The sequence below is a fragment of the Hylobates moloch genome, unplaced genomic scaffold (assembly GCF_009828535.3).
Source record: "Hylobates moloch isolate HMO894 unplaced genomic scaffold, HMol_V3 SCAFFOLD_4, whole genome shotgun sequence".
In the NCBI taxonomy this organism is placed as follows: domain Eukaryota; kingdom Metazoa; phylum Chordata; class Mammalia; order Primates; family Hylobatidae; genus Hylobates; species Hylobates moloch.
Genome location: NW_026652279.1, coordinates 29,398,567 through 29,425,043, shown reverse-complemented (window position 1 = coordinate 29,425,043; position 26,477 = coordinate 29,398,567). Strand labels below are relative to the sequence as shown.

The 26,477-nt window shown below is 37.5% G+C and overlaps 1 protein-coding gene across 12 annotated transcripts in view; it reads right to left on the bottom strand.

The window, feature by feature from the left end:
* PPARG (peroxisome proliferator activated receptor gamma) overlaps positions 1–26,477 on the bottom strand; it is a 179,661-nt gene that overhangs the window by 67,702 nt on the left and 85,482 nt on the right. For 2 of the 12 annotated variants that reach the window (XM_032149739.2, XM_058437285.1), the window contains exon 1: positions 17,356–17,613. The exons of the other annotated variants lie outside the window; for them this stretch is intronic. In XM_032149739.2, coding sequence (XP_032005630.1) covers positions 17,356–17,437 — 82 coding nt within the window. In that variant the 5' untranslated portion in view covers positions 17,438–17,613. Of the gene's footprint in view, positions 1–17,355; positions 17,614–26,477 lie in introns of those variants that run through there. 12 annotated transcript variants of the gene reach the window in all.

Here is a 26,477-nt window from a genome sequence, read left to right as displayed (position 1 = left end):
GGGCTAGAGTTTAAATTTTGTCATGGTTTCTCTGAATATAGAACCTTTTATTTTGGGCACCATGAATTAAGAAAATTATTAGAGGCTGGGCGTGGTGGCTCACGTTTGTAATCCCAGCACTTTGAGAGGCTAAGGTGGGAGGATCACCTGAGGTCAGGAGTTCAAGACCAGCCTGGCCTACATGGTGAAACCCTGTCTCTACTAAAAATACAAAAATTAGCTGGGCGTGGTGGCACAGGCCCTTGGGAGACTGAGGCAGGAGAATCACTTGAACTCGGGAGATGGAGGTTGCAGTGAGATAAGTTCATGCCAGTGCACTCCAGCCTGGGCAACAGAACAAGGCACTGTCTCAAAAAAAAAAAAAAAAAAAAAAAAAGAAAACTATTAGAAATTAACTATTTGGTGTGTCATTTGCTTCTTCAATATAAACAAATGTATTTTCATTTTATTGTCTACTTAGACTATATTCAAAACCAAATTTGATGTTTCTGCAGTTTGATTTCCCATTGATAGCTTTGAGATTGAAACGTTCCAATATGCATCTTTTTTTTTTTTTTTTTTTTTTTTTTTTTGAGACAGAGTCTCGCTCTGTCGCCCAGGCTGGAGTGCAGTGGCGCAATCTCGGCTCACTGCAGGCTCCGCCTCCCGGGTTCACGCCATTCTCCTGCCTCAGCCTCTCCGAGTAGCTGGGACTACAGGCGCCCGCCACCACGCCCGGCTAATTTTTTGTATTTTTAGTAGAGACGGGGTTTCACCGTGGTCTCGATCTCCTGACCTCGTGATCCGCCCGCCTTGGCCTCCCAAAGTGCTGGGATTACAAGCGTGAGCCACCGCGCCCGGCCCATATGCATCTTTAGATGCAAATTTCTTTGTAATAAGCCAGAAGGTCTCACAGGAAATTTTCAAATTCAGATCAACAAAGGGTATTAGAAAGACCATGTTTTAGCCGGGCGCGGTGGCTCACCCCTGTAATCCCAGCACTTTGGGAGGCTGAGGCGGGCAGATCACCTGAGGTCAGGAGTTCGAGATCAGCCTGACCAATATGGTGAAATCCCGTCTCTACTAAAAATACAAAAATTAGCCTTGCGTGGTGGCCAGCACCTATAGTCCCAGCTACACGGGAGGCTGGGGCAGGAGAATTGCTTGAACCTGGGAGGCAGAGGTTGCAGTGAGCCGAGATCACACCACTGCACTCCAGCCTGGGAGACAGAGCGACACTCCGTCTCAAAAAAAAAAAAAAAGAAAGACCATGTTTTTTTTTTATCATATTTTATTTAAATTACTATTTTTTTTGAGGCAGGGTCTCACTCTGCCACGTAGGCTGGAGTGCAGTGGCAGAATTATGGTTCACTGAAGCCTCGACCCCCCTGTGCTGAAGTGATCCTCCCACTTCAGCCTTCCAAGTAGCTGGGACCACAGGCACTCGCCACCACATTCATCTAATTTTTTGATTTTTTTTTTTTTCATAGAGGCAAAGTCTCATTATGTTGCCCAGGCTGGTCTCAAACTCCCGGGCTCAAGCAATCCTCACGCCTCAGCCTCCCAAAGTGTTGGGATTACAGGCATGAGTCACTATGCTTGGCCCATGTTCATTTTCAAAAGCATACTTTCTCTTGCATGAGCCACATCTTGTCTATGGTCCTGAGGTGTCAGGACACAGAAAAGATTACAGGATTATGCCCTCACCAATATAAACATTTCTTCTGCTTCCTCAGCAAAAATTCATTATGGTCAAACTAGCTCAAGCTTGGTTCCTCTGCTAAAAGTACCTTCATACATTTCTAAAGGGAGATGTTACTAATAATCTAATTAGGACTAAGGCTAAATCTGTTGAACAGTTGCTTTGGTTTAGTTGAAATTCTACTTTGTCTAGCACGTGAAGAATGAATGAAAGTTATTCAGAAATGAAAGAGGGGTATCATTACAGATCTCATTGACATTAAAGGATAATATGCTCTATGCTCACAAATTTGATAATCTAGGTGAAATGAACTCATTCCTTGAAAGACATAATTTTCCAAAACTCATACAAGATGAAATAGACAAATGGAATAGGCCTACATTTATTAATGAAACTGAATCAATAACTAATAACCTTCTGAAACAGAAGGCACCAGAGTGGGTTCACTGGTGAATTCTACCAAACATTTAAGGAAGAAATTATACCAATTCTCTGAAATCTCTTTCAGAATATAAAAGCAGAGGGAATACTTCCTGACTCATTCAACGAGGCTACAATTACCCTAATACTAAAACAAAACAGACATTACAAGGAAAATAAACCCTATAGACCAATCTCTCATGGACAGAGATGCAGAAATCTTTAACAAAATATCAGCAAATTGAATCCAATAATGTATGAAAAGAATTATACACCATGGCCAAGTGAGATTTAGCTGAGGTATGTGGGGTTGGTTCAACATTAGAAAACAAATTAATGTAATCCATCACACCCATAGGCTAAAGAAGAAAAATCACATGATCATATCAATAAAGGCAGAAAAAGAATTTGACAAAATAAGAAAACTTCCTAAACTTGAGAAAGAACATCTACAAACAAAACGTATAGTTAACATCATATGTAATGGTGAGAAACTCAACCTTTCCCACTAAGATCAGGAATAAGGCAAGGATATCTTCTCTCACTACTGCTTTTCAACATCATACTAGAAGTCTTAGCTAATGTAACAAGACAAGAAAAGGAAATAAAATGGATACAGATTGGGAAGGTAAAAATAAAACTGTCTTTGTTTGCAAATGACATGACTTCTACATAAAAAAATCCAAAAGAACAGAAAAAAAAAAATCTCCTGGACCTAGTAAGTGATTATAGCAAGGCTGCAGGATACAAGGTTAATATACAAAAGTCATAATGCTTTCCTATATACCAGCAATGAACAAGTGAAATTTAATATTAAAAACACATTACCCCCAAACAGACATTACATTTTCCTCATAATGCCTGTCTTGTTTTACATTAGCACCCCAAAAAGTAAAATACTTAAGTATAAATTTAATAAAATATATATGAAACCTATATAGGAAAACCACAAAACTCTGATGAAAGATATCAAAGAATGAAATAAATGGAGAGACACTGCATGTTCATGGATAGGAAGACTCAGTATTGTCAAGATGTCATTCATCCCAACTTGATCTATAGATTCACTGCAATCACAGTAAAAATCCCAGCAAGTTATTTTGTGGATATTGGCAAACTGGTTCTGCAGTTTATATGGAGAAGGAAAAGACCCGTAATAGCCAACTCAATATTAAAGAAGAACAATAAAGTCGAAAGACTGACATTACCTGACTTCAAGCCTTACTAGAAAGTTAAAGTAATTAAGATAGTACGGTACTGGCAAAAGAATAGACAAATCGATCAAAGGAACAGAATACAGAGCCCAGAAATAGGGCCACATAAATGTAGTCAGCTGATCTTTGATGAAGAAACCAGGGTAATACACTGGAGCAAAGACAGTCTTTTCAACAACTGGGGCTGGAGCAACTGGACATCCACATGCAAAAAAAAAAAAAAAAAAAAAAAAATTTAGACATAGAGCTTACTCTCTTCATAAAAGTTAACTCAAAGATCTAATGTAAAGTACAAAACTATAAAACTCCTTGAAGACAATATAGGATAAAACCTAGATGACCTTGAGCATAGATAGGACTTTTTAGACACACCACCAAAGACATGAACCATGAAATAATTGATTATCTGGACTTCATTAAAATAAAAAAAAAGTCTGCTCTGTGCAAAACAGTGTCAAGAGAATAAGAAAACAAGCCACAGACGGGGAGAATGTATCTGTACAAAGCACATCTGATAAAGCAGGGGTTCCCAACCTCCAGGTCCAGACCAGTACCAGTCCATGGCCTGGGAGGAATCAGGCTGCACAGCAGGTGAGCTGCTGATGAGCAAGCATTATAGCCTGAGCTCCACCTCCTGTCAGATCAGTGGCTGCATTAGATTCTCATAGGACCACAAACCCTATTGTGAACTGTGCACGCAAGGGATCTAGGTTGCACACTCCGTATGAGAATCGAATACCTGATGATCTGAGGTGGACCAGTTTCACCTGAAACCATTCCCACCCCACCCCAGTCCATGGAAAAACTGTCTTCCATGAAACTGGTCCCTGGTGCCAAAAAGGTTTGGGACTACTGTGATAAAGGACTGTTATCCAAAATATACAAGAACGCTTAAAACTCAATAATAAGAAAGTGAACAACTCTGTTTTAAAAATGAGCAAAATACCTGAACAGACGCTTCATCCAAGAAGATATATAGATGGCATGTGAACATGTGAAAAGATCTTCAACATCATATGTCATTAGAGCACTGCAAACTAAAACAACAAGATACCACTACAAATAGAATGGCCAAAATCTAAAACACTAACACCACCAAATGCTGATGAGCATGTGGAGCAATAGAAACTCTCATTTGTTGGTGAATGGTACAGCCACTTTGGAAGACAGTGTGGCCATTTCTTATAAAACTAAACATATTCTTACCATACAATCCAGTAATCACACTCCTTGGTAGGTACACAAATCAGTTGAAAACTTAAGTCCACAAAAAACCCACACACAGGTGTTTATAGCATCGCTATTCATAATTGCCAAAACTTAGAAGCACCAAGACACCCTTCAGTAGCTGAGTGGATAAACAGTGGCTCATCCAAACAATGAAATATTATTCAGTGCTGCAAATAAATGAGCTATCAAGCCATGGAAAGACATGGAAGAACCTTAAGTGCATATTGGTAAGTGAAAGAAGTCAATCTGAAAAGGCCACATACTGTATGGTTCCAACTATATGATACTCTGGGAACGGCAAAACCATCAAGACAGGAAAAAGATCAGTGGTAGTCAGAAGTTAGGGGGAAAATGGAATGAACAGGTGGATCCCAGAGGATTTTTAGGTCAGTGAAAATATTCTGTATGACACTACAATGGTGGATATGTGTGCTTATACATTTGTACAAACCCAGAGAATATAACACCAAGAGTGAATCTTAATGTAGACTATGGACTTTAGTGATAATGATGTGTCAGTGGGGGGTTTATTGACTATAACAAGTGTACCACTTGGGTGCAGGATGTTGATAGTGGGGGAGACTGTGCATGGTGGGGGACAGGAAGTATATGGGAACTCTTTGTACTTTCTGCTCAATTCTGCTCTGAACCTAAAACTGCCCTAAAAATAAAGTTATTAATTAAAAAATAAAAAAGAAGAAGAATGGTGTTTAGATAAGAAAAAAGAAGCTGGAATGTTTTCCCCAGCTAGCTCCCCCTCCACGTTTTGGTTTTGGCTTCGCAGTGATAGGGGAATGAAAATAGGGGAGAGGAGAGGAAAAGGAAAAATGAAAGAAATGATCCAGAAGAGTGTGTAATGACTCAGAAAGGAGGGAGCCACCACAGATAGGATCTGCCAGAGTACTGTTTCCCTGCTGTCACCCTCAAACACTATAAAGGACTTCCTGCAACTGGGAAAAGACAGATAGGGTCAGGGTTTTAAATCATACTTTACTACTGAAGGTCCTCTAGTAGCTTGGCATTACCATAGGGGGAAAGCCACTTTCTTACTCAGAGTTGTTTAGTCTGGCAAAACCATGTGATACTCTATGCTCTTTTGAAATTATGTTTTCAATGTACTGTGTCAAGCACTCTTAATGAGAAGACAAGAGTCTTAAGCCAAACAGATACTGAGAACAAAAGTGTCAAAACAGATACAGCCAGATCACTAGTGGTTATGAGCTGATTTGAAGATTTTCACTAATTATACTATATAGTATCTTAAAATGTATTACAATATGATATTAAAGTATACATAGTAGACACTTTTCATACTTTTAATCTTTCTCCTGAGCACTATAAAAAATATTCTAGGCTAGGTACAGTGGCTCACACCTGTAATCCCAGCACTTTGGGAGGCCAAGGTGGGAGGATTACTTGAGCCTAAGAGTTCAAGACCAGCCTAGACAACATAGTGAGACCCTGTCTCTATAACAGTTTTTTAAAAATTAGCTGGGTATGGTGATGTGCTGTGGTCCCAGCTACTGGAAGAGGCTGAGGTGGGAGGATCACTTGAGCCCAGGAGGTTGAGGCTGGTGTGAGCCATGATCCAGCTTGGAGACAAAGTGAGACCCTGTCTCAAAAACAACCACCACAACAACAAACTATGAAAGCATTTGATATAATTCAACATTCACTCATAATGTTTTTTAAAATAAAAAACCTCTTAGGAAGGAGAGGGACCTTCATTAGTCTGCTAAAGAATATCTATAAAAAACAAACAAATAAACAAAAATCCTAGAGTAGCCATCATACCTGATGGTGAAATATTTAAAGCTTTCCTCTTGAGATCAGCAACAAGGTAATGATACTATCATTACTTCTACTCACCACTATACTGGAGATCCATCCAATGCAACAAAGGAAAAAGACAAAGAATAATTGGAAAAGAAGAAATAAAACTAAACTAACATTACTTACAGATGACATGACTGTATTTTGTTGTTGTTGTTTGTTTTGTTTATTTATTTATTTATTTTTGAGACAGAGTCTCACTCTGTTGCCCAGGCTGGAGTGCAGTGGCATTATCTTAGCTCACTCCAACGTCCACCTCTGGCGTTAGAGCAATTCTCCTGCCTCAGCCTCCCGAGTAGCTGGGATTACAGGGGCGTGCCACCATGCCTGGCTAATTTTTTGTATTTTTAGTAGAGACAGGGTTTCACTATGTTAGCCAGGCTGGTCTCAAACTCCTGAGCTCAAGTGATCCACCCACCTCAGCCTCCCAAAGTTCTGGAATTATAGGCATGAGCCACCATGTCAGGCAGACTGTGTTTTTAAAAATCCACAAAAAAACTCATTATAGTTAATAAAATAATTTAGCAAAGTTGCTGGGCACAAGGTCAAAAACCAATTATATTTCTATAAGCCAGCAACAAGTAGAAAATGAAATTTAAAAATTATTTTTGCAACAGCATTAAAACAATCAAATACCTAGGGGAAAAAATCTAACAAAATATGTGTAAGATCTCGATAATGAAAACCCAAATATACTATTTTAAAAAATTAAAGAATAAATAAGTGAAAGTAGTCCATGTTCATGGATTGAAGGACTCAGTATTGTAAAGCTTTCAATTATCTCCCAATTTATCTATAGATTCAGAACAACTCCAATCAAAATCTCAGCACTTTTGTGTAGTAATTGATATGCTGAGTCTAAAATTTATAAGGAAATTCAAAAGGCCAAGTGGCAAGGCAATCTTGAAGGGGAAGAGCAATGCTGGAGGATTTATACTACCAGATATCAAACTATTTATAAAGTTACAGTACTTAAGGCAATCTTAATTGGTGCAAAAATATAATGCAATAGAAGAGTAAGTCCAGAATAAATCCCAGACCTATATGGTCACCTGGTTTATGACAAAAACGTCACTGCTGGGGAGTGGGGAAAGGATGATCTTTTCAATAAATGAAGCAGGTCAACTGGATATCCACATGGAAAGAGAAAAACCCTTACCTTACAACATATGCAAAAATCAATTCTGTGTGGATTATGGATCTACATGTGAAATATAAAACCAGAAAACTTTTAAAATAAAAACACACTTTATCAACCTTGGAGTAGGCAAAGCTTTCTTCAAAAGGATATAAAAAGCACTTACTGTAAAAGAAAAATCTAGTATATCAGACTATATTGATTAGAAATGTCTGTTTATTAAGTAAATGAAAAAGCACACAGAGTAAGAGAAGATATTTACAATACATGTATCTGACAAGGTATGCTTTAGAACGTTTACCTAAAGTACTCAATATAAAAATGGGCGAAAGACTTGAACAGGTACTTTACAAGAAAGGATAGCCAAATGGACAACAAACACTTTTTAAAGTGCTTAACTTTTTAGACATCAGAAAAGGGGAGATTAAAATTAGAATATGATACCAACAAACCCACCAGAATGGCTAACGTGAAAAAGACAGAGAATGCCAAGTACCAGTGATGGTATGGAAGAGCCAGAACACTCATGCACTTCTGGTAGAAGTATAGATTTCTAGAGTCCTGTTCAGAACTGTCGGCAACATCTCCTGAAGCTCAACGTACTCAATTATTGGCTGAAGCATATAGCTACCAGGAATGCATACACTCCTTCACTAAGAGACCTATAGGACAATGTTCATAGCAGTACTATTTGCAATACTGAAAACCATCTGAATGCCCATCAACAGCAGGATAAATATGTTGTGATATATTTATACAATGAAACACTGTACAGTAATGAGAATGAAGTACAATTACTTTCAGTAGTGTGATTAATCTCATGAATAAATGCTAAGCAAAAGAATCCAGTCACAAAAGAGTAAATAATGTGTAATTCTATTTACATAAAATTCAAAACTGGGCAAAACTTATCAATGAGTTAGAAATTAGAATAGTCAGAGAGCTTCTGGAGTGCTGGTATTGTTCTGTTTTTTTGTTGTTGTTTTTTGTTTTTTGTCTGGGTGCTAATTTCACAAGTATGTTCACTTGTGAAAATGATTTGGACATTTTTCCTCTATGTATATTACACTTCAATAAAAGAGTTAATTAAGAGAGAATGTTCCATATGGGTCCTAGGAGTGGGGGATGACAGAAAGAAACATGCAGACAAACCAAATAAGCCAACAGAAACTCTTCCAGTTGTGTTAAAAGGATTGTCATAGAATTTTAGGACATTCACTTAAAAATTATTCAATTCAGAACTCATAAAACAGTATTAAGGCTGGCCATGGTGGCTCACACCTGTAATCCCAGCACTTTGGGAAGCCAAGATGGGAGGACCACTTGAGGCCAGAGTTCGAAACCAGTCTGGGCAACATAGCCAGACTGTGTCTCTATAAAAAAAACAAAAAGAGCAAAAAGAAAGAAGAGAAAAAAACTATATTAAAATTATTCTTTTTTAAAAACCAATACAAGTATTTTAATAAACTATCTGTTTTTGTAACCAGCTTCCTTGCACAATGAAGGCTAAATACATATTCAACCAAGGACTTCAAATCAGTGTAAATGGCGGAAGTAAAAATTCAAAGGGTGTACATTTTATCTAAAAGAGTGAAGCAGGCTGGGCACAGTGGCTCACATCTGTAATCCAGCACTTTGAAAAGTGCAGGCAGTCGGATCACTTGGGATCAGGAGTTTGAGACCAGCCTGCCAACATGGTGAAACCCCGTCTCTACTAAAAATACAAAATTAGCCAGGCGTGGTGGTGGGTGCCTCTAATCCCAGCTACTCGGGAGGCTGAGGCAGGAGGATTGCTTGAACCCAGGGGGCAGAGGTTGCAGTGAGCTGAGACGGCATCACTGCACTCCAGCCTGGGTGACAGAGTGAGACTCTGTCTCAAAAAAAAAAAGAAAAGAAATAAAAGAGTAAGTAGTAAAAGTTTTGTTTTTGCTTTAGAACTGATATATTTGGCTTGTATATAAGGCCTATTCTGCTTTACAAGGACACTGTATTTTTAAACAATGCAGGAATTTTTTTTCCCAAATTCTGAGGCCTATGTCAAGAGTCTTGTGTTTGGGAAGTTACTATATTTGGATCAGCTGAGTAGTCTTTTGAGGCATTCCATTTAAATGAAATAAAGTTAGGGGGTTAAATCCATTCAAGCTACCCATTTTTTTTTATAACGTTTTCTTTGTATCAACAATATATTTTATAAACCTTGCTTCTTAGAAGTTATCATCATATTTTACTAGAGTGTTTCTCTTTTCCAAACTTCCTCATTTTATTTTCTTTGGCATTTTTCTTTCTCTATATCTTCAGCTCGGTAAATTTTCAATCAGTAATCTAAAACCTCAAATTAAGATAGCTAATCACCTAATACTACGTGCAAGGTGTTTTTCAGGCCTTACAAGAAACACATAGTATTGTGGTTCTTGAGAAGCTTACAAAGGTGAGAGATGTTTAGTAGCAGAAGGAAGTACAGAGACCAGACTCGTGATAGAGATAGTAAGTACTTTAGAAATGTGGAAAAGAAAGATACTAACATGTCCTGAAATAATCAGGGATAGCTTTCTGGTAGACATGGGGTCCAAATTCTGTGGAGCCATTGGGATGATTAAGATTTGGATGGTCATTCATATTGAAATCCCAAGAAAAAGGTACATGTCCCTGTCATCAACATGCCCCTTATATTACACAATATTGCTTAAGAAATAATACTAAGTGTATATAATAGCAAAGGTGCTGAGATTTTGTATATGGCATATATCTGAAAATTGAGTTGGTTTCTCCTGAGTTAACTGTTTACATATCTTGGGTAACTGTGGCTAGAAATGTGGCTGTATCAATGGCAAACAGATCTCTTTGTAAATGGCAAAGACTTCTGTGTAAATCTGGCCATCCCAATATCAAACTCACTTTGGCTCTTATTAGCATCATATTTTAATCCACTAAGCAAACTTGCTCAATCTATCTAATAGGTCTATAATTTTATTTACAAAACTAAAGGCAGGGCTTTAGGTAAAGTGTAGATAATAGTAAGATAATGTCCAGTGATCTTAAATCAGGCATACTTAATTGCTAATGCAAGCAAAATAATAATAATGAGAATATTTTACTTTTTCCTAAAGATCTGACTTAAAAGACCCAAGGGGAGACATTATGTCTGTATTAACTTCCATTTTAAAGATGAGAAGAAGACAGAACTGACATGTTTGGCACCTATTACATATCAGGCAATTAATATGTTAAGTGCTTCATATATTAGATATTAGCTAATTAAATAAGCTACTCTTTTTTAAACATTGCTAGCAAATAAGTGTTTTGGAGGTTCAAAGGAATAATGGAAGTATCAAAAGGTGGACAGATTTGCAGAAGAAGCCAGGGATTTGGGTAACTCACAAACAAATGATGTTAAAATTAATATTCAAATGATATTCAATGAATGCTATTCAAACTAATGGAGGGACATGGTGCAAATTAACTAACAGATAATTCAAGACATATTTGTGCCTGGTTTGTAGCATATCCAGTACTTGGTTTGTTTATATTAGCATTGGTTTTAGAATAATATTTAATATACACTAAAATTTTGTTTTTATTTGCTAAATATATTCCAGTCTCTGACCTTAGGAGGAGATCAGCTTGGTATTAATAAGTCAACAAGACCTGATCATACTTATTATGTGTTTGGCATTTGTGGAATACAGAATAAAACATGGATCTTTTCTTCAGTGACTATATGATTTGGCTTAGGGAATATATAAAACAGGAAATAATACCAGGCAGTTTTAACTCAGGGCTAAATTGTGTGATAGAAGCCATAAATGTTAGAGGATTCTATTCTTTCATTTAGCAAGTATTAATGAGCACTACAATTCAGGTATTTGGAATACATCAGTGGGTGAACAAACTAGACAAAGATCTCTGCCTTCATGTGGTTAACATTCCAGGGAGGTGAAGCAGACAATAAGCAATACATACAATCCATCAATAAATTACATGGCATGTTAGAAGATGATAAATGCTTTTTAAATAGGAAATTGTAGAGTAGAGGAGGAAGGGCAATGGGGAGGATGGGTAATTCCGCTGTTCTAGGATGGGGAAGGCCAAGGTCACCCTCACTCTAAGGTAAGGTTTGAGCCAAGATTATAGGGAGTTGACAGAGGTAGCCCAGAGGATGCCAGAGGAAGAGGGTCCTGGACAGGAACAAGAGCTAGGGCAGGTACATGAAGGCAAGAGAACATCTGGAATGTGGGAGGAACAGCAAGGAGGCCGGCGTGCTTGGAACAGAGTGGGTGGAAGAGAGAGAGGACAGAGAGAAGACCAGAGGGGTCAGTTGGGGTAGGGCAGGAGGTAGGCGCCAGACTTGGACTTTTGTTACAAGTGAAATGGGGAACCACTGCAGGGCTGTGGGTGGAGTGACAGATCTGACTCACATTTGAGCATCATCCCTGTGGGTGACTGGTTGAGACTAAGCTGTTGTGAGGTTAGGATGGAAGCTGAAAACCCCATCAAGAGACTAGCATCCAGGCACAGATGGTGTCCTGGACTGGGCTGAAGGCAGTGGAAGAGGCAGAAGAGAGATATTCTGAACACATTTTCAGTTTAGAGGAGAGAGGGAGCAATGAACAGCAATGCATTCAGAGAATGCTTCACGGAGTAGAGGTTACTTGAAGCTGACCTTGAAGGACAGGGATGATTTGAAAAGGTGGAAGAATTAGGAAAGGCATTCCAGGACATACTAGGCTTGCAGCAAGGATGAGTCGGGCTTACTCTTGGGACAAAGAGATTAGTGTGAACAGAGCAAGGCAGGCCAATGCCTGGAATGTGGTGAGAAATAAGGTAAAATATATAAAGTATGCCTGGATTATAAAGAGCTTTGAAAGCCAGGGAAAAAGTGTCTAGATTTCACAGCATTCACTATGGTGCCTTGAAAATTGGCACTCAATAAATATTATTAGACTGATAATAAAGACAGGCATTTTAGGACCATTGGCAGTTTGCACTGGATGGCAAAGTTTCTCATTTAGAAGGTCAGCTAAAAGGCCGTATAAAAACCTGGCATGAGGTGATGGGGAATAATTCCCTTGTAGGCAATTGACAGTTGACTGTTTTAAATCTGCTTTACAGTGTTAACCACAAGTGCCATTCACCACTTGTGGGAACCTCGATCTTGTGTTGGCAATCCCTTGCTCAAATAAAAATTACACAGTTTAAAACGCTGTGTACTCAAATAGCCACGTGATCTTAATTCTGAGGTTGTAAGAGTTGGATGGCAGTTGCTATCAGTTACATGTGCAAGTTCTTTGTGTCTAAATTAGTTACAGGGGCAAAACTGCTTTTACCAAAAAAAACCAAAAAACAAAAAAAAGACAATCTGGTAAAACTTTACAGAAACTTAATTCCATTCAAACGCATCTAATTCATTCTCACCTATATTTTCACAAATATTCAGCACCAGTAGATGGATATGAAGCATTTACTGGACAACCTCTAGTGCCTATTTTAAGCATCCAAAGGGAGCTAACAGGACAGAAGCTCTGTATCACTTTTGTTGATCTAAGATAATGAAGAAATTTACTTTGCTCAGATTTCCTCTGTCTCAAGGAATATGTACCTAACAAAAGAGCTGTGAAGATTTTAGAAATTTTCCCGGGGTTATCCTAACAGAGTTATAAGTGAGAATGCTGACAAAAATAGTAATATATGACAACCTCTATGAGAGGTATACAATTGTTTTTCATTTAATGACCCACGTTTTATACTGCAATTGGCAGATTAAATGGATTGTTGCTGTCAGGGAGCTTTCAAGACAAGTTGTATTCCTTAGAGATAGTAGGGGAAAATAAAATTAAAAATGAAACCTTGTATTTTCTTGTAAACAGCTAATGTAAATGACACTTCTTTGGGGTGTTTCCTACAATTCATAATTTTGGAGGAAAGTATGAGACAAATGACAGTTTTCAGAAAAGCAGTGATTTTCAGAGTTTAGAAATCTACAAAATCTGCCAAGTACTGGTGATGAAAAAAGAGGTTAATCAGAGTTAAGTCAGAAAAAAATGATAAAGCTAGAGCCATACTCAGAAAAAAATTAATACGAACAATAGTAATATTCAAGAAAAAGGTCTTGAATTCTAATTACACGTGAAATTACGGAATTCAGGGGCAGGTTGCGATTCAAGACCAGCCTGGACAATATGGTGAAATCCTGTCTCTACAAAAATTACAAAAATTTGCTGGGTGTGGTAAGGTACGCCTGTAGTCCCAGCTACTAGCGAGGCTGAGGTGGGAGGATCACCTGAGCCCAGGGAGGTTGAGGCTGTGGTGAGCTATGATCATCATGCCTCTGCACTCTAGCCAGGGTGACAGAGTGAGGCTGTGTCTCAAAAAAAAAAAAAAAAAAAAAAAAGATCTGGTCAATAACTCAAATCTTTTCTGGACTTCTACTTCAGCGTATGAAAAACATTGTAATCTAAGTTTCTCAATGCCTCTGAGAAGAAAACATGTAATTGTCACTTTTATTTAGGCCCAAAGAATAACTTCAATTTCTTCATAGACAAATATTAATGAAAGTGGGAAATAATTTCATCATTTACAAAAATTTGACACAAAGATGCTTTCTCTAAGTTTGATCATCTCCTTCTCAAAACACTCACAGGAGATCAGGCAGATGCCCCACTTCATTAACATAACTGCCACTTACTCTTGTGCAATAAAGAGTTCTGCAGTTTTTGTTTTTCCGTATTCCATAAAGTGCTTAAAATTTAGGTTTTTCTTTTTTTTTTTTGAGATGGAGTCTCGCTCTGTTGCCCAGGCTGGAGCGCAGTGGTGCAATCTCAGCCTCACTGCAACCTCTTCACACCATTCTCCTACCTCAGCCTCCAGAGTAGCTGGGACTACAGGCCCCCGCCACCACGCCTGGCTAATTTTTTGTATTTTTAGTAGAGACAGGGTTTCACCGTGTTAGCCAGGATGGTCTTGACCTCCTGACCTCGTGATCTGCCTGCCTCGGCCTCCCAAAGTGCTGGGATTACAGGTGTGAGCCACCGCACCCGGCTTTTTTTTTTTTTTTTTTTTTTTTTTAATCAGAGCCTTCTATTCTAGCCACAAGTGATTAACGCTACAAGGCTAAAGCAATAAATTCCATATAGGGCTTTAGATCTACTTTCACAAGTATTGTATCATTCAATCCTCCTATTAATCCTGTGTATTCTGTTAATATATGTGGAAACAGATGGCCAGAGAAGAAAAATGGTGTGCTTAAATTCACACAGCAAATATGTGGCCAACAAGGGCTGGTCCTTATATTCCCTGGTACTACATGGGTCCCTTTAAACTTCAGGAAAGGTGAAAACTTTGGTCAGTTATCTAAATGTTTCTGAATATATAGTTGCCTGGAGCTATGTAACCACAGATTAAGTATCCCTCAATAAAAATGGCATGCAATCAATCACTCACTCCTATCTCAGGAGAGACTCGTTTTGAAGGATTGTCTATTGCAGCATTTATCATGTCTCTAAGGCATATTTCCATTGCTCAATCAGCTCCAAAGGACAAGTGTGTCATCATCTTTCAAGCCTCTGGTGCAACAACTTAAAATTGTAGAATTCACACAGGACTAAGTCTGGCACTAAAAGCAGGAGGCATATTCAGCTTGAGCTTGTGGAAGCTTCCCTTCAATCTTGCCAATTTTTACTAGTGGAAATGGTTTCAGAGCCAGCATGAGGTTACTTGGGGTTGCTTGAGGAGCTCTCGATAAAAAGAGAAAGGGGAATAACATAAAGGGGTCACAGCAATGATGGAGCCTTGGAAAAAGTATGGAAGTCCTCTTTGGGCATAGTGGCTAAGTGTAGTTGAGATTTTTAATCTCATGAATATGACCAATCTACCTGGATATCTGAGTCATTCACATTAAATGTGCCACTTTTTCTTTAACAGCAGTACCCAACCATTTGCAACACCCCCAATTTCACTTTGCCTATGATGAGGAAGAAGGAGCACCTAAGAGGACTACTGTACCCAGGCCAAAAACCTCATCTCCACAGTGTTCAGCTCTGCTGGCCTCGGCTAATGATGATGATACATCTAATTGATTTTTAAGTCTGTCTGTTTTGGAAGAGGTGGAGTAATTATTTAAAGGTCATTTACAAAATACAATAGGAGTAACAATCATAGGTCTTTGGCCTTTAAGAACTCACATTTTTAACAGAGAAACAGTGCTTATGAAGAAGTAGTAGCCAGAGACCCTATAAGACAAGTGTTAAATCATTGGTACAAAATATAATGTTTTAATTGCTAATAATTTCATTCTGCACTATGTTAATTAGGAAGAAAAGTACTGGATCATTCTTTTAGAGGAAATTGAGACTCAAAAAAATTAAACTCAGGGTAAATTCAAAGCATAAAATTAGAGATTAGCACAGAATGAAAACTAACTTGAATCACATAACCATCCCTTACCACAAATAGTACTTGCCTCTCAGTTAACCTATTTGTTGATATTTGTTGTACTGCATTCTAGACATGTTCTTTCAAAATAGACAAAACTATCAAATTTTGACTCAAGAACTACTTCACAGTATAGCCAGGACATTCTGCCCTGAGGCAGGCTAAATTAATAACTGAAGAAAGATAGCAACAATTTTTACGGCTTGCAGAAAAACAGAATAACAGCATTTTATGGAACAAAACAAAACTCCTAATTAAGAGGCTTAGATGATAGAAATACATGTTGAATCAAATTACTGTAATAAAATAAAACAGTATTTCAGGAAACATTTTCTTACTAATTTTTAAAAAGCTTTATATTTTAAAAACAATGACTAATATGTTCAAACTTCAGGCTTCCAGGAAAATTAAAAGGTTAAAATGTAAAGCCATGCATTTCAGCAATTAAGTGACTTAATTTTAATGCTTTAGCACTTATATCATAAAACATGAATCACACTAGTTAACAATCTATTTTTACACAGAATCTGAGAAGAGCAAAATAAAATGAATAGAAATACAGACATCAATACGAGACAATACAAAACAGAAAAAGCTGTGCTAAGAAACTCCAGTAGAAGGAGCTATAGAAATGGAGAACTTATATTTTGCAATGGCCAAGAAAGAAATATTGAAAAGGAGGTATCTGATTTTGACACATCTGAAGAGAAGTTAATAGGTAGTCACTTGCAATAGGAATTTACTGTTTTAGGGACCTCATTTTCTTTATGCATAAAATGTGATGCTTGGAACAGATATTTTTCAAGGTTCCGACAATCTATTCTGCAATGCATTAGGCACTATGCTAGGAGGTATCCTAAGAAATCTAATAAAGAGCATCACTTGGTCCCACACTCTGGGAACTTACAATTCTTTGGGAGAGCTAAAGTACACACACAATATCTAGATTTCAAAGTAGAGCAGAAAAGAGCTGAGAGTACTTCAAGAGGAATAAAAGTGCTGCACGAGGGATAAAAACAGTTATGAGAGATCTCTAACATATGAGATGAAAAGAGGACAAAGTGACCCTTCAAGTCTAAAAAGCCCTTATGTATTCTTGGGAAATCTATGCAAACTCAGGAAATAAAGATGAACAGGATTGTTTTTGGATATAACTATACCTTTAATGCTTAAAATTCAGGAAATGGGAGCCATGCACAGAGATAAAATACAGATTAGGTTAGGTTTCCTTTTTTAAGGTTCTGAACATGTTTTTAAATGAACGCGATAGCAACGAGCTAAGCATTAAAATACTGGAGTGTACACATCATAGTATTAAAACAAACATAACTTGGAAGACAAACTACAAGAGCAATTTACCCTTACATAAATGCCCCCACGTCCCCAACAGCCATATCTGGAAGGAACTTTACCTTGTGATATGTTTGCAGACAGTGTATCAGTGAAGGAATCGCTTTCTGGGTCAATAGGAGAATCTCCCAGAGTTTCACCCATAACAGCATGGAATAGGGGTTTGCTGTAATTCACACTGATATTTTGTCTATATCTAGCAAAAGATCAATCCGTCAAAAGAAAAAGACTTAAAGTAACAGAATTTGTGAATACACCCATGAGTCAAGACACCAGTTTCCAAATATTTGGGAGAGATGGGAATAAACACAGAAAGGACTGGGCTTGAATTGGCTGGCACTGTCCTATTAGGAGCCAGCTGTGACAAAAAGTTGTGTCATAATGTTCACTGCTTTGGCAAGACTTGGTACATTACAGGGAAAATATTGCCACACTGTCTCGCCGGTGACCCACATGTTCAGTGTCTTGTGAGGGGCGTGAACTGTACTGTATTTAGAATTATCAGAGCAGAGACTCTTCAATATCCACTTGCATTTTTTATTGTTGTAAAATTCACATCAATTCCTTCTTAAATGGAAAACTTTAAATCTCTTGCTTATGAAATACCAGAAAGCTTATTTGGGCAAAGTTTTCTTTCGGTGTCTATTCCTGGTTGAGTCTCTAATCACATTATTTGAAGAAAAATTTGGAATTCAAATATGTATCCATAGTTTAAACGTTCGTATCAGCATGCTACTGAAATGTTATATTCCTAAGGTACTTACTCTACTGATTTGTGAAGCCCAAAATGATACTGACTGCTATCGAAATTCTGTAAAATTAAATAGTTGAGAGAATGAAGAAGGGTTTGATATGGTTTCAATTTTATACATCGGGTTTGCTTTCTTAAAAACTTCAGCTTATCCATCAATAGCAACTGCAGCAATGTTACATCAGCTGATGTTTGAACATCAATTGATGTTTAAATGATAAGTGCTATGTCATAATGAAAAAATGGAGTTCTCTGTGAGAAGAATAACACATCACCAGAAAAAAATAGACTTACGCTGTTAGGTTGGCGAGGAATTGTGGTCAGTTTTGTAATCAGGAAAAAGCTGGCTTCTTGCTCAAGGCCTTTGCCCTTTTTGGCAAGGAGAAATACAAGCTGTGCCAAATTACTGATGTGAGAGCAGGTCTTGTCACATGAGTGACCTATTAGAATTGCAGTGACTTTGCGGACTTTCAAAGATGCCCCCACACAGGGCAGTATATTAGAAGGCAATAATTCTCTGAATTATACTTATCGTGATATTCCCTGAGTAAAATAAATATATATCTGGTTAATCTACATTGAGTAACTATTCATTCTTCAAGGGGACTAGTAAAAGCGTCCCTGTCAATCATGGTGCAAGAGCTTGATGGGGAAATGCTCGCTGGGTCTGAACAGCACAGAATAAAGTGGGGAGTTGGGCAACTGTGCCATTAAGCCCCAAAACATCTTTATTAAGGCAATCCAAGTTAAAGCAAAACTTGGGTTTGCTAATTTGTCCAAATGACTGCAGTGAATACAGTTGTGTAAAATTAGTTTTCTCTATATTCAGTTGAATTCTCAATAAAGGAGCTTCTCCTTTCCTCCCCATGCTTGGAAATTTACTTATACTACAAAGTAATCCAGACACAATGGCACGATACTTAAGGATATGACTGAATCGAACTCAAGTCCTATACCAGTCTCTGTTACTCTTTGGCAACACACAGATGCAGTCTTTCCACCTGTCCTCATGTCCTCAAAGGGACTCACTTCTGGACTCTTCATCTACTGTTACTTCTATTCTCTTTTTTCTCAGACACCATTCAACTTCTGAGTCTACTGGGTAGTGAGGCCTTCTAAGCCTCTAATAGTTCCCATACTGTGCTTTAGCTTCTGAAACACAAGATTACATATTTTAACAGTTTATTATTTCATAGCATCAGAATCTGGTAACACCTACTCCTATAGCACCCACCACATTCTGACATTCCTTCTTTCCCCAGACTATGTTTTACTTGAAAGCAAAAACCTGTCTTACTCATTGTATTTCATGCATTTGTTTGTTCAACAAATATTCATTGCCAATATAATATGTGGCAAGCCTAAAGCTAGGTGCTAGGTATACAATGATGAACAAGATGGATGTGTCAAAAAACAGTCAATTAGCAAAAACTACAATTTTAATAAACACAGGGCCTGCCACATAGCAGCTCAGTAAATGTTGCTTACACTTTTGGCAGCATACACAAACCAAGCAACACGCAAAGCATTCCTACATTACTAACAAAACAGTTATACAATGTGGATTATTTAATCATATTTTATGTTAGTGATAGTTGCACTGCAGTGCTGGGTCACTTAAGAAATAACTTGCTCACATGGACATTCAAATGAATGAAAATAAAGATAGATGAGCCAATCTCATTTGTATCTTATTATGTATCTGTTTTGTCTGTAGATACTGGAAAGACTTATTTTTACATTTATTCATCCCATCATTCATCAAATACCTACTAAGCATCAGGTACTGACCTAGGCTTAGATGGTAAATAATAAGCCAAGGTTTCTACACTTAATGAGTTCACATGTAACTATATCAAAATTATCCAAATATACTTAAAAGAGTGATCTTTTCATTTGCTTGAACTTGAAGGTCAATTGGCATGCAATGATATGAGAAATAATATATTTGTTTAAGTAGAGTCATTACTATCAGTAAACAGTATATGATCATCAGAGAATTTATAAGACATGCATGTTACTATCCCTATCTTCAAAGCCTTAAGATTCCCCCAGTGTCCTGCCCTTTATAGTATTGATTGGAAGGATATTATAATAAGATACATAAAACAGCATGCTGGTGATTTACATGATAAGATCTTAGAACTTTAGATCTTGCTGAGGGTGCTTTGCACACCAATGGGTTGTCAGCACTTTGCAGGTCAATGCAGCAGTCTATTGCTATTCACCCTATGGACGGTCCCCTTGCAGGATAGTCCTTGGTAATGTTACAGAGTGAGGAGGAGTGGTAAAAGACCACTTTTCTTATGCATTATGTACTCCTTCTGTTGAGGGATGTAAGGTTCTGTGCATTGTAGAGGTTGAGAAGAGGGCCATCTCTCCTAGGACTCTGGAGACAGAGGGGTATGGATGTGACTTTGAGTACACCACCACATCCTTAGCAGGAGAAAGAATGGGGATAATGAGGAATGATTCTATAATGAAGAGGATGAAAACTTAACTCTACCCCAGTTCATGACATTTCAAAAAAAAATTGACCACTTGGTATTAGAGAAAGCTACTCTTCAACATTTAGTCTTCAATATTACTTCACAGAACCTGTCTTTGGCTACAAGAATCTGAATATTGCTCAGCCAAAAAAATTCTCCACACTTTGGTACTTTTAGGGGAAGGAAATTCAACCAATAAAAGCTGTGAATGATTCAATAACAAAAAGTAAGAAAAGGTCTAAAAGTCTATAGTTAATAAAATCATGGTATTGAACCTATATAAAGTTATTTTTAGCATTACTTGGTGTAGGGATGACTTACATAAAATATTCCCATAATATAGGATATTAAATATTTTGGAGCTGCATTATTCTTGAAAGCTAATGAAAATTTTGCTCTTTTTTGCTATAAATTTGGAATTTATTCTCTAGAATAAATTTGAATTTTTAAAATTGCTTAAATTGCTTTTTCTTTTGTGTGAAATAAGCTATGTGAGTATTGGTATAAAATTGTATGTACAGTATTTTTTCCTTTTGCTATAACCTCATTTAAAAATCTGCTTCATTTAATGCTATAAGTGCTACTAAAATTTATGCTAGCTTCTAAAAGGTTAGGAGTTTAGATCTCATTGTATCCCTAGAACCTAGCAGAGTCCCTGGTTGGCATTAAAACACACATATTGTTTTTGTTGATGATGAGAGTAATGAAAGAACAGCACATCCATATCACATGTATCATTCAAGAAGGAGTTTAGAGACCTAACGAACTGACAATAGCTTCCATTTTCTTCTTGTTTCAATAAGATGTAAATTTCTGCATGATGCTCCAACGGAAGCCAGATAATTGCTAACAACCAGAATGACCACCCAAGCTCACTTCTTCCCCTACCCAAAAGAATGGCTGCCATTTCCTAGTGCAATTAAGATTGGCTTGGAACTTTATTTTCAAGTGGTGGTTGCATCAGTTCAGGGTTTCTTCATAGTCACAGGAGAGAGACAACATGGGAGAAATGCTGGGCCAATGGAACACTCCTTTGAGAAGAACAAATAATCCTGTATCCTGGATGTAAATTTCACCACAACCATCACAACAAGCTGGATATTCCCATAAAAGCAGACAAAGGAAGGTCAATGTTCAATGTATCTGTGCCCCTTTTGGAAAATTTTTTAAATTAAAAAAATTTTTGACAGGGGTCTTGCTATGTTGCCCAGGCTAGTCTCCAACTCCTGGGCTCAAGTGATCCCTCTGCCTCAGCCTCCAGAGCAGCTAGGATTTCGGATGCTCACCACCACACTCAGCTGTGTTTTTTTCTTTTCTTTTGAGACAGGGTCTCACTCTGTCCCTCAGGCTGGAGTGCAGTGGCGCTATCTAGGCTCACTGCAACCTACTTCCACCTCCCAGGTTCAAGAAATTCTCCTGCCTCAGTCTCCCGTGTGTCATTTTTTTGAAAGGCAAATCCATTCTTTAACCAAAAACTGTAATTTTGTTCAGATTTTCAAAAGTAATATATTTTATGGACATAATTATATTAAACAATTATATTATTTTGATTTAAAGAAAAATAATGCTGCTGGGTGCAATGGCTGACATCTGTAAATCCCAGCACTTTGGGTGGCTAAGGCAAGAGGATCCCTTGAGCCCAGGAGTTGGAGACCAGCCGGGACAACAGAGTGAGACCCTATCTCTAGAAAAAAATAAAATAATTGGCCAGGCATGGTGGCGTAGTGTCAACTACTTGAGAGGCTGAGGCAGGAGGGCTGCTTGAGTCCAGGAGACTGAGGCTGCAGCAAGCTGTAACTGCATCACTGCACTCTAGCCTGGGTGACAGAGTGAGACCCTGTCTTAAAAAAAAAGAAGCCAATAACTCCAGTAAATGTATCTTTGGTATCAAAAAAAAAAGGTCTTCTTAACTCAGAAGCAGTAGAAAAGAACACTGACATTGGAGCCAGAAAGCCTAGGTTTTAGGTTCTTGTCTGGGCTCAGCCACAAACCTACTGTGTCAACTCTCTGGGTCCACACATCTCTAGAATCAGAAAAAGGCCTTTCCACAAAACAGAATAATCCTTAAGGTCCTTTTGAGTTTTAATGTTGAGATACTGAATAATATGACTGTAATTCATTTATTTAAAATTTAATGGAAATTCTCCATATTGCATACTTATTCATGTTTTAATCCTGAGTTACTACTTCCTTTTCATACTTGACTCATACCTAGGTGACAGTATAAAAGGCACTTTCATCTGAAAAAATAGTGTCTGATGATAAATTAAAAGTCTCAAAAGGAAAAAACCAACTGAAAACTTCCTTTTCTGCCCACCTTCAAAAGTTAACTTCCCTCTAATACCTGAAAAAGAGCCTAACCTGTTAAACCACTTTCTAGGGATCAACTAAACACTTTTGAAATTACTGTAACTCTGAACTAAAGACGTCCCACCTAAACTATGTTAACTTGTTGTTGCATGTAATATCTGAAATTCTCTAGTAAGCTGTTTTCTAGCATAGTAAAATACCGTGAGCTATATTATCAACTGACACATTTTCATGTTGTGGGAAACCTAAACCTCTAAAACATGTATCTTTTTCAGTTTTCAGATTTTATCAATGAATTTTTCAAGATCAGTTATATGGAGATGTATTGGGTAGCACATCCTGTCACTGGTGAAGCACATTGGGAATTCACAAAGGTTCTACAGCAAGCGTAGAGCCGCGGAGCTGCACTCAGGTTCAGCTGGTGTCACTTACCAGTTCTGTGACTGTACTAAAGGAAATTTACAGACTGTTGATATCACGGGCTCACGACACTTAATAGGAGGGAGATTAGCACATTCCCACTCTTAATTTTTGATATAAGGAAAATGAGTTCCAGAGGAATGAAATGATTTGCCCAAAGCATGACCTAGATAAATTAGAAGCAGAGTTTGAGCTAGAAACCAGGTTTCTTGATTCCCAGTCCAAAGCTCCAAACGGTGCTCTATCTCATTAAAATAATGCAGTAAGATGTTCAAATCAATTCTTCAGGTCAATGATCCTTAATGCCAACAGTCATGGTGGAAGTCATCAGCATGAAAGCATTTTTCTATGATGAATCACTTAATGTGGAGGAATTACCTATGAAAATGTCATCATTCACCACAGAGTTTAGATATGGTGCTCTCTACAAAGTAAGTACTCAATCATGACTTGGTAATTAAAATTTGATAATATTTGAACATCAGTTTACGGAGTCATTTTGCTGACAAATGTTCTCTTGCCTCATTCACAGATTCTTCATGAGTCAACCCAGCATTCTGGGGTTCTTCTGGTATGACGTTTTTGTTTCTATTGACAAAGTTCTTTGCTCTTATGAAAATGATAACATTACTATTTGAAAATTTCTACTTTGAGGTAATAATACTCTAAAAAAAACCACCTTGGAGCTGTATAGTGTTTTTATTTCGTTTGAAACTCACAACAATGCTGGGAGGTTATTCAAAGCAAAGGAAGAAAATAATAACAACTATTGAATAGGGTTTCAATGCGGAACCAGGTAATAGTTTTTGGCAGTAAAGCTTTGAGTAATTTGTCTTTGTTCAAAATGAATAAAGAGTCAAACAGACCTGGGTTTGCATTCAAGCCTTGTCACACCTCTGTTTTCCTATCTTTTTGGAGTTGTGAGAATTAGAGATGATTTAAATAAATCAGTGTCTGGAACAGAGTAGGCTCTCAAAATTGTATTATGAATTCTTATAATTAAATATTTAAATCTTACACATGACACTTTAATAGAGCAATAAGAGCAGTCATCAAGCAACACTCTTATCGCTCTTATGTTAAAAGGAGCTACATAAATATGTTTCAGGAAGAGATGGTATATAGAGTATGGATTCTTCAAAAGCAAGTACAAATTTTTAAAGTTCACTTAGCGGAAGTAGACATTTTCTTCATAATAACAAATAGATATTTGACTGAAAATAAAATATAACTGTGAAATCAGTACATAATAAACTTAATTTTGATGGCAATTAAACCACAGGCAACACAGAGTATATTTTATGTTTATTTTCCAGTAAGATTCATCAGTCCATTAATAGTAGATTGGTTCAGTCTAAAAGTTTGTCTCTAACAATCTTTATTAGACACATTATAAATTCTGTCCCAATCTAGACCTTTACATTTGAACTTATAAAATATATCTTAGAGCAGCATTAGTAAAAGTAAGAAGACTTGAAAATATAAACTAGCTTTAAGTAAGATTCAGATTCCACATTTATTGAGTGCCTACTCTGTCAGGGGCTGTGCTAAGTCTTTTAAAATATAAAAATTTGTCTAGACTTTATAAAAATTCTGTGAGATTGGCTGGGATCACACCTGTAATCCCAGGACTTTGGGAAGCCGAGGTGGGTGGATCACCTGAGGTCAGGAGTTTGAGACCAGCGTGGTCAACATGGCAAAACCCTGTCTCTACTAAAAATACAAAAATGAGCTGGGTGTGGTGGCACGTGCTTATAATCCCAGCTACTCAGGAGGCTGAGGCACGAGAAGTGCTTCAACTTGGGAGGCGGAGGTTGTAGTGAGCTGAGTTTGCCCCACTGCACTCCAGACTGGGTGACACAGCAAGATTCTGTCTCAAAAAAAACAAAAAAAAATCCTGTGAGACTGAATGGTAGCCCCATTTCACAAAAAGGAAACAAGCTCAGAAAGAATGAGGTTGATGTTATGATTAGATAATGGGCTGCTAAATACCGAGCAATACAGTTAAGTATGACATAACTAGGGATAGAATAATAAATAAGACTGAGGCTCAATTCTCAAGCCATTTTCCTACTTTTAGTAAAGAGGATAAGACAAGTACAATGCACTCTAATGTACAAGTAGGTGGCTTGAGAGAAGTGCGAACAATCATGACCATTACTGGAGTAATTTCTGTTGAGCTATGTATTCTGCCTCTACTGCAGTACTCGCCACTGACTTGAGGCACTCAACCCTGTGAAGTCATTTATTATCACCATTTTACCGATAAAGAAATTGAGTTTTGAGATCACATAGCTAATAAGAGGCAGAGAAGGGATTTAAACCAGATGTAATGGAGTGTGAAAGATGTTCAGAGATGAACAGAGCCCTTCTGACTGGGCATAGAGATGAAAGGAATCCAAAAAGGCTTCAGGAAAGAGAGGAAATCTGAGATGAGCCTGGAAGATAGAGAAGCTTTGGATGGCAGGAACAAGGAAAGGGAACAGAGTGAAGAAAGGCAAGACTGAACCAAGAGAGAAGAGTGAGAATGAACTAGGGGAATGAGAATCCACAGTATTGGGCACCTGTAGGACGTGTTGGGATAGAAATTTCCAAGGGCTGCTAGGCAGTGATTTAGATCAACACAGGGGAGCCAAAAACAACAAACGTGTCTTAGACCTACTGTTTCAGGCTGGCAGAGTTCTGTGTGCACATCATTAAATAATACTGTATGTGTGTAGGATAGGATAAAAGAAACTTCTTTAGTAAAGATACTAAATTTCAAATGAAGTACAATACAGTTTACATATGTTAAATCTTTGTATTTGAAAGCTTGGTGGTTTTTAAAGATATTAGAGTGTTTTCTAGTCTTTGTATCTTCTTTCCTCAAAGGAAACATTTTTATTTTCCTTGAAGGAAAGAATATACTGCTGCTTTTCTATCTGAAAAGGTAGGGGTTTTTTTGTTTAAAAAAAAAACATCTTTCATTATAGAACCAATCTGCATTCACTGTTAAAAATTAGAAAATACAGACTGGTAAAAACAAAATGATTATATTTCCACTACCAGAGATAACCAATATTGAACTCTTAATGTTTATGCATCTGGGTCTTTTTCTGGGCATATGTATGATCATATGTATATATAGATAGATAAGCATGTACACATATACATATACATACAGCACGTGTATTTTTTAATCAAAATGAGATATGGTACTTCCTGGTAGTCCTCT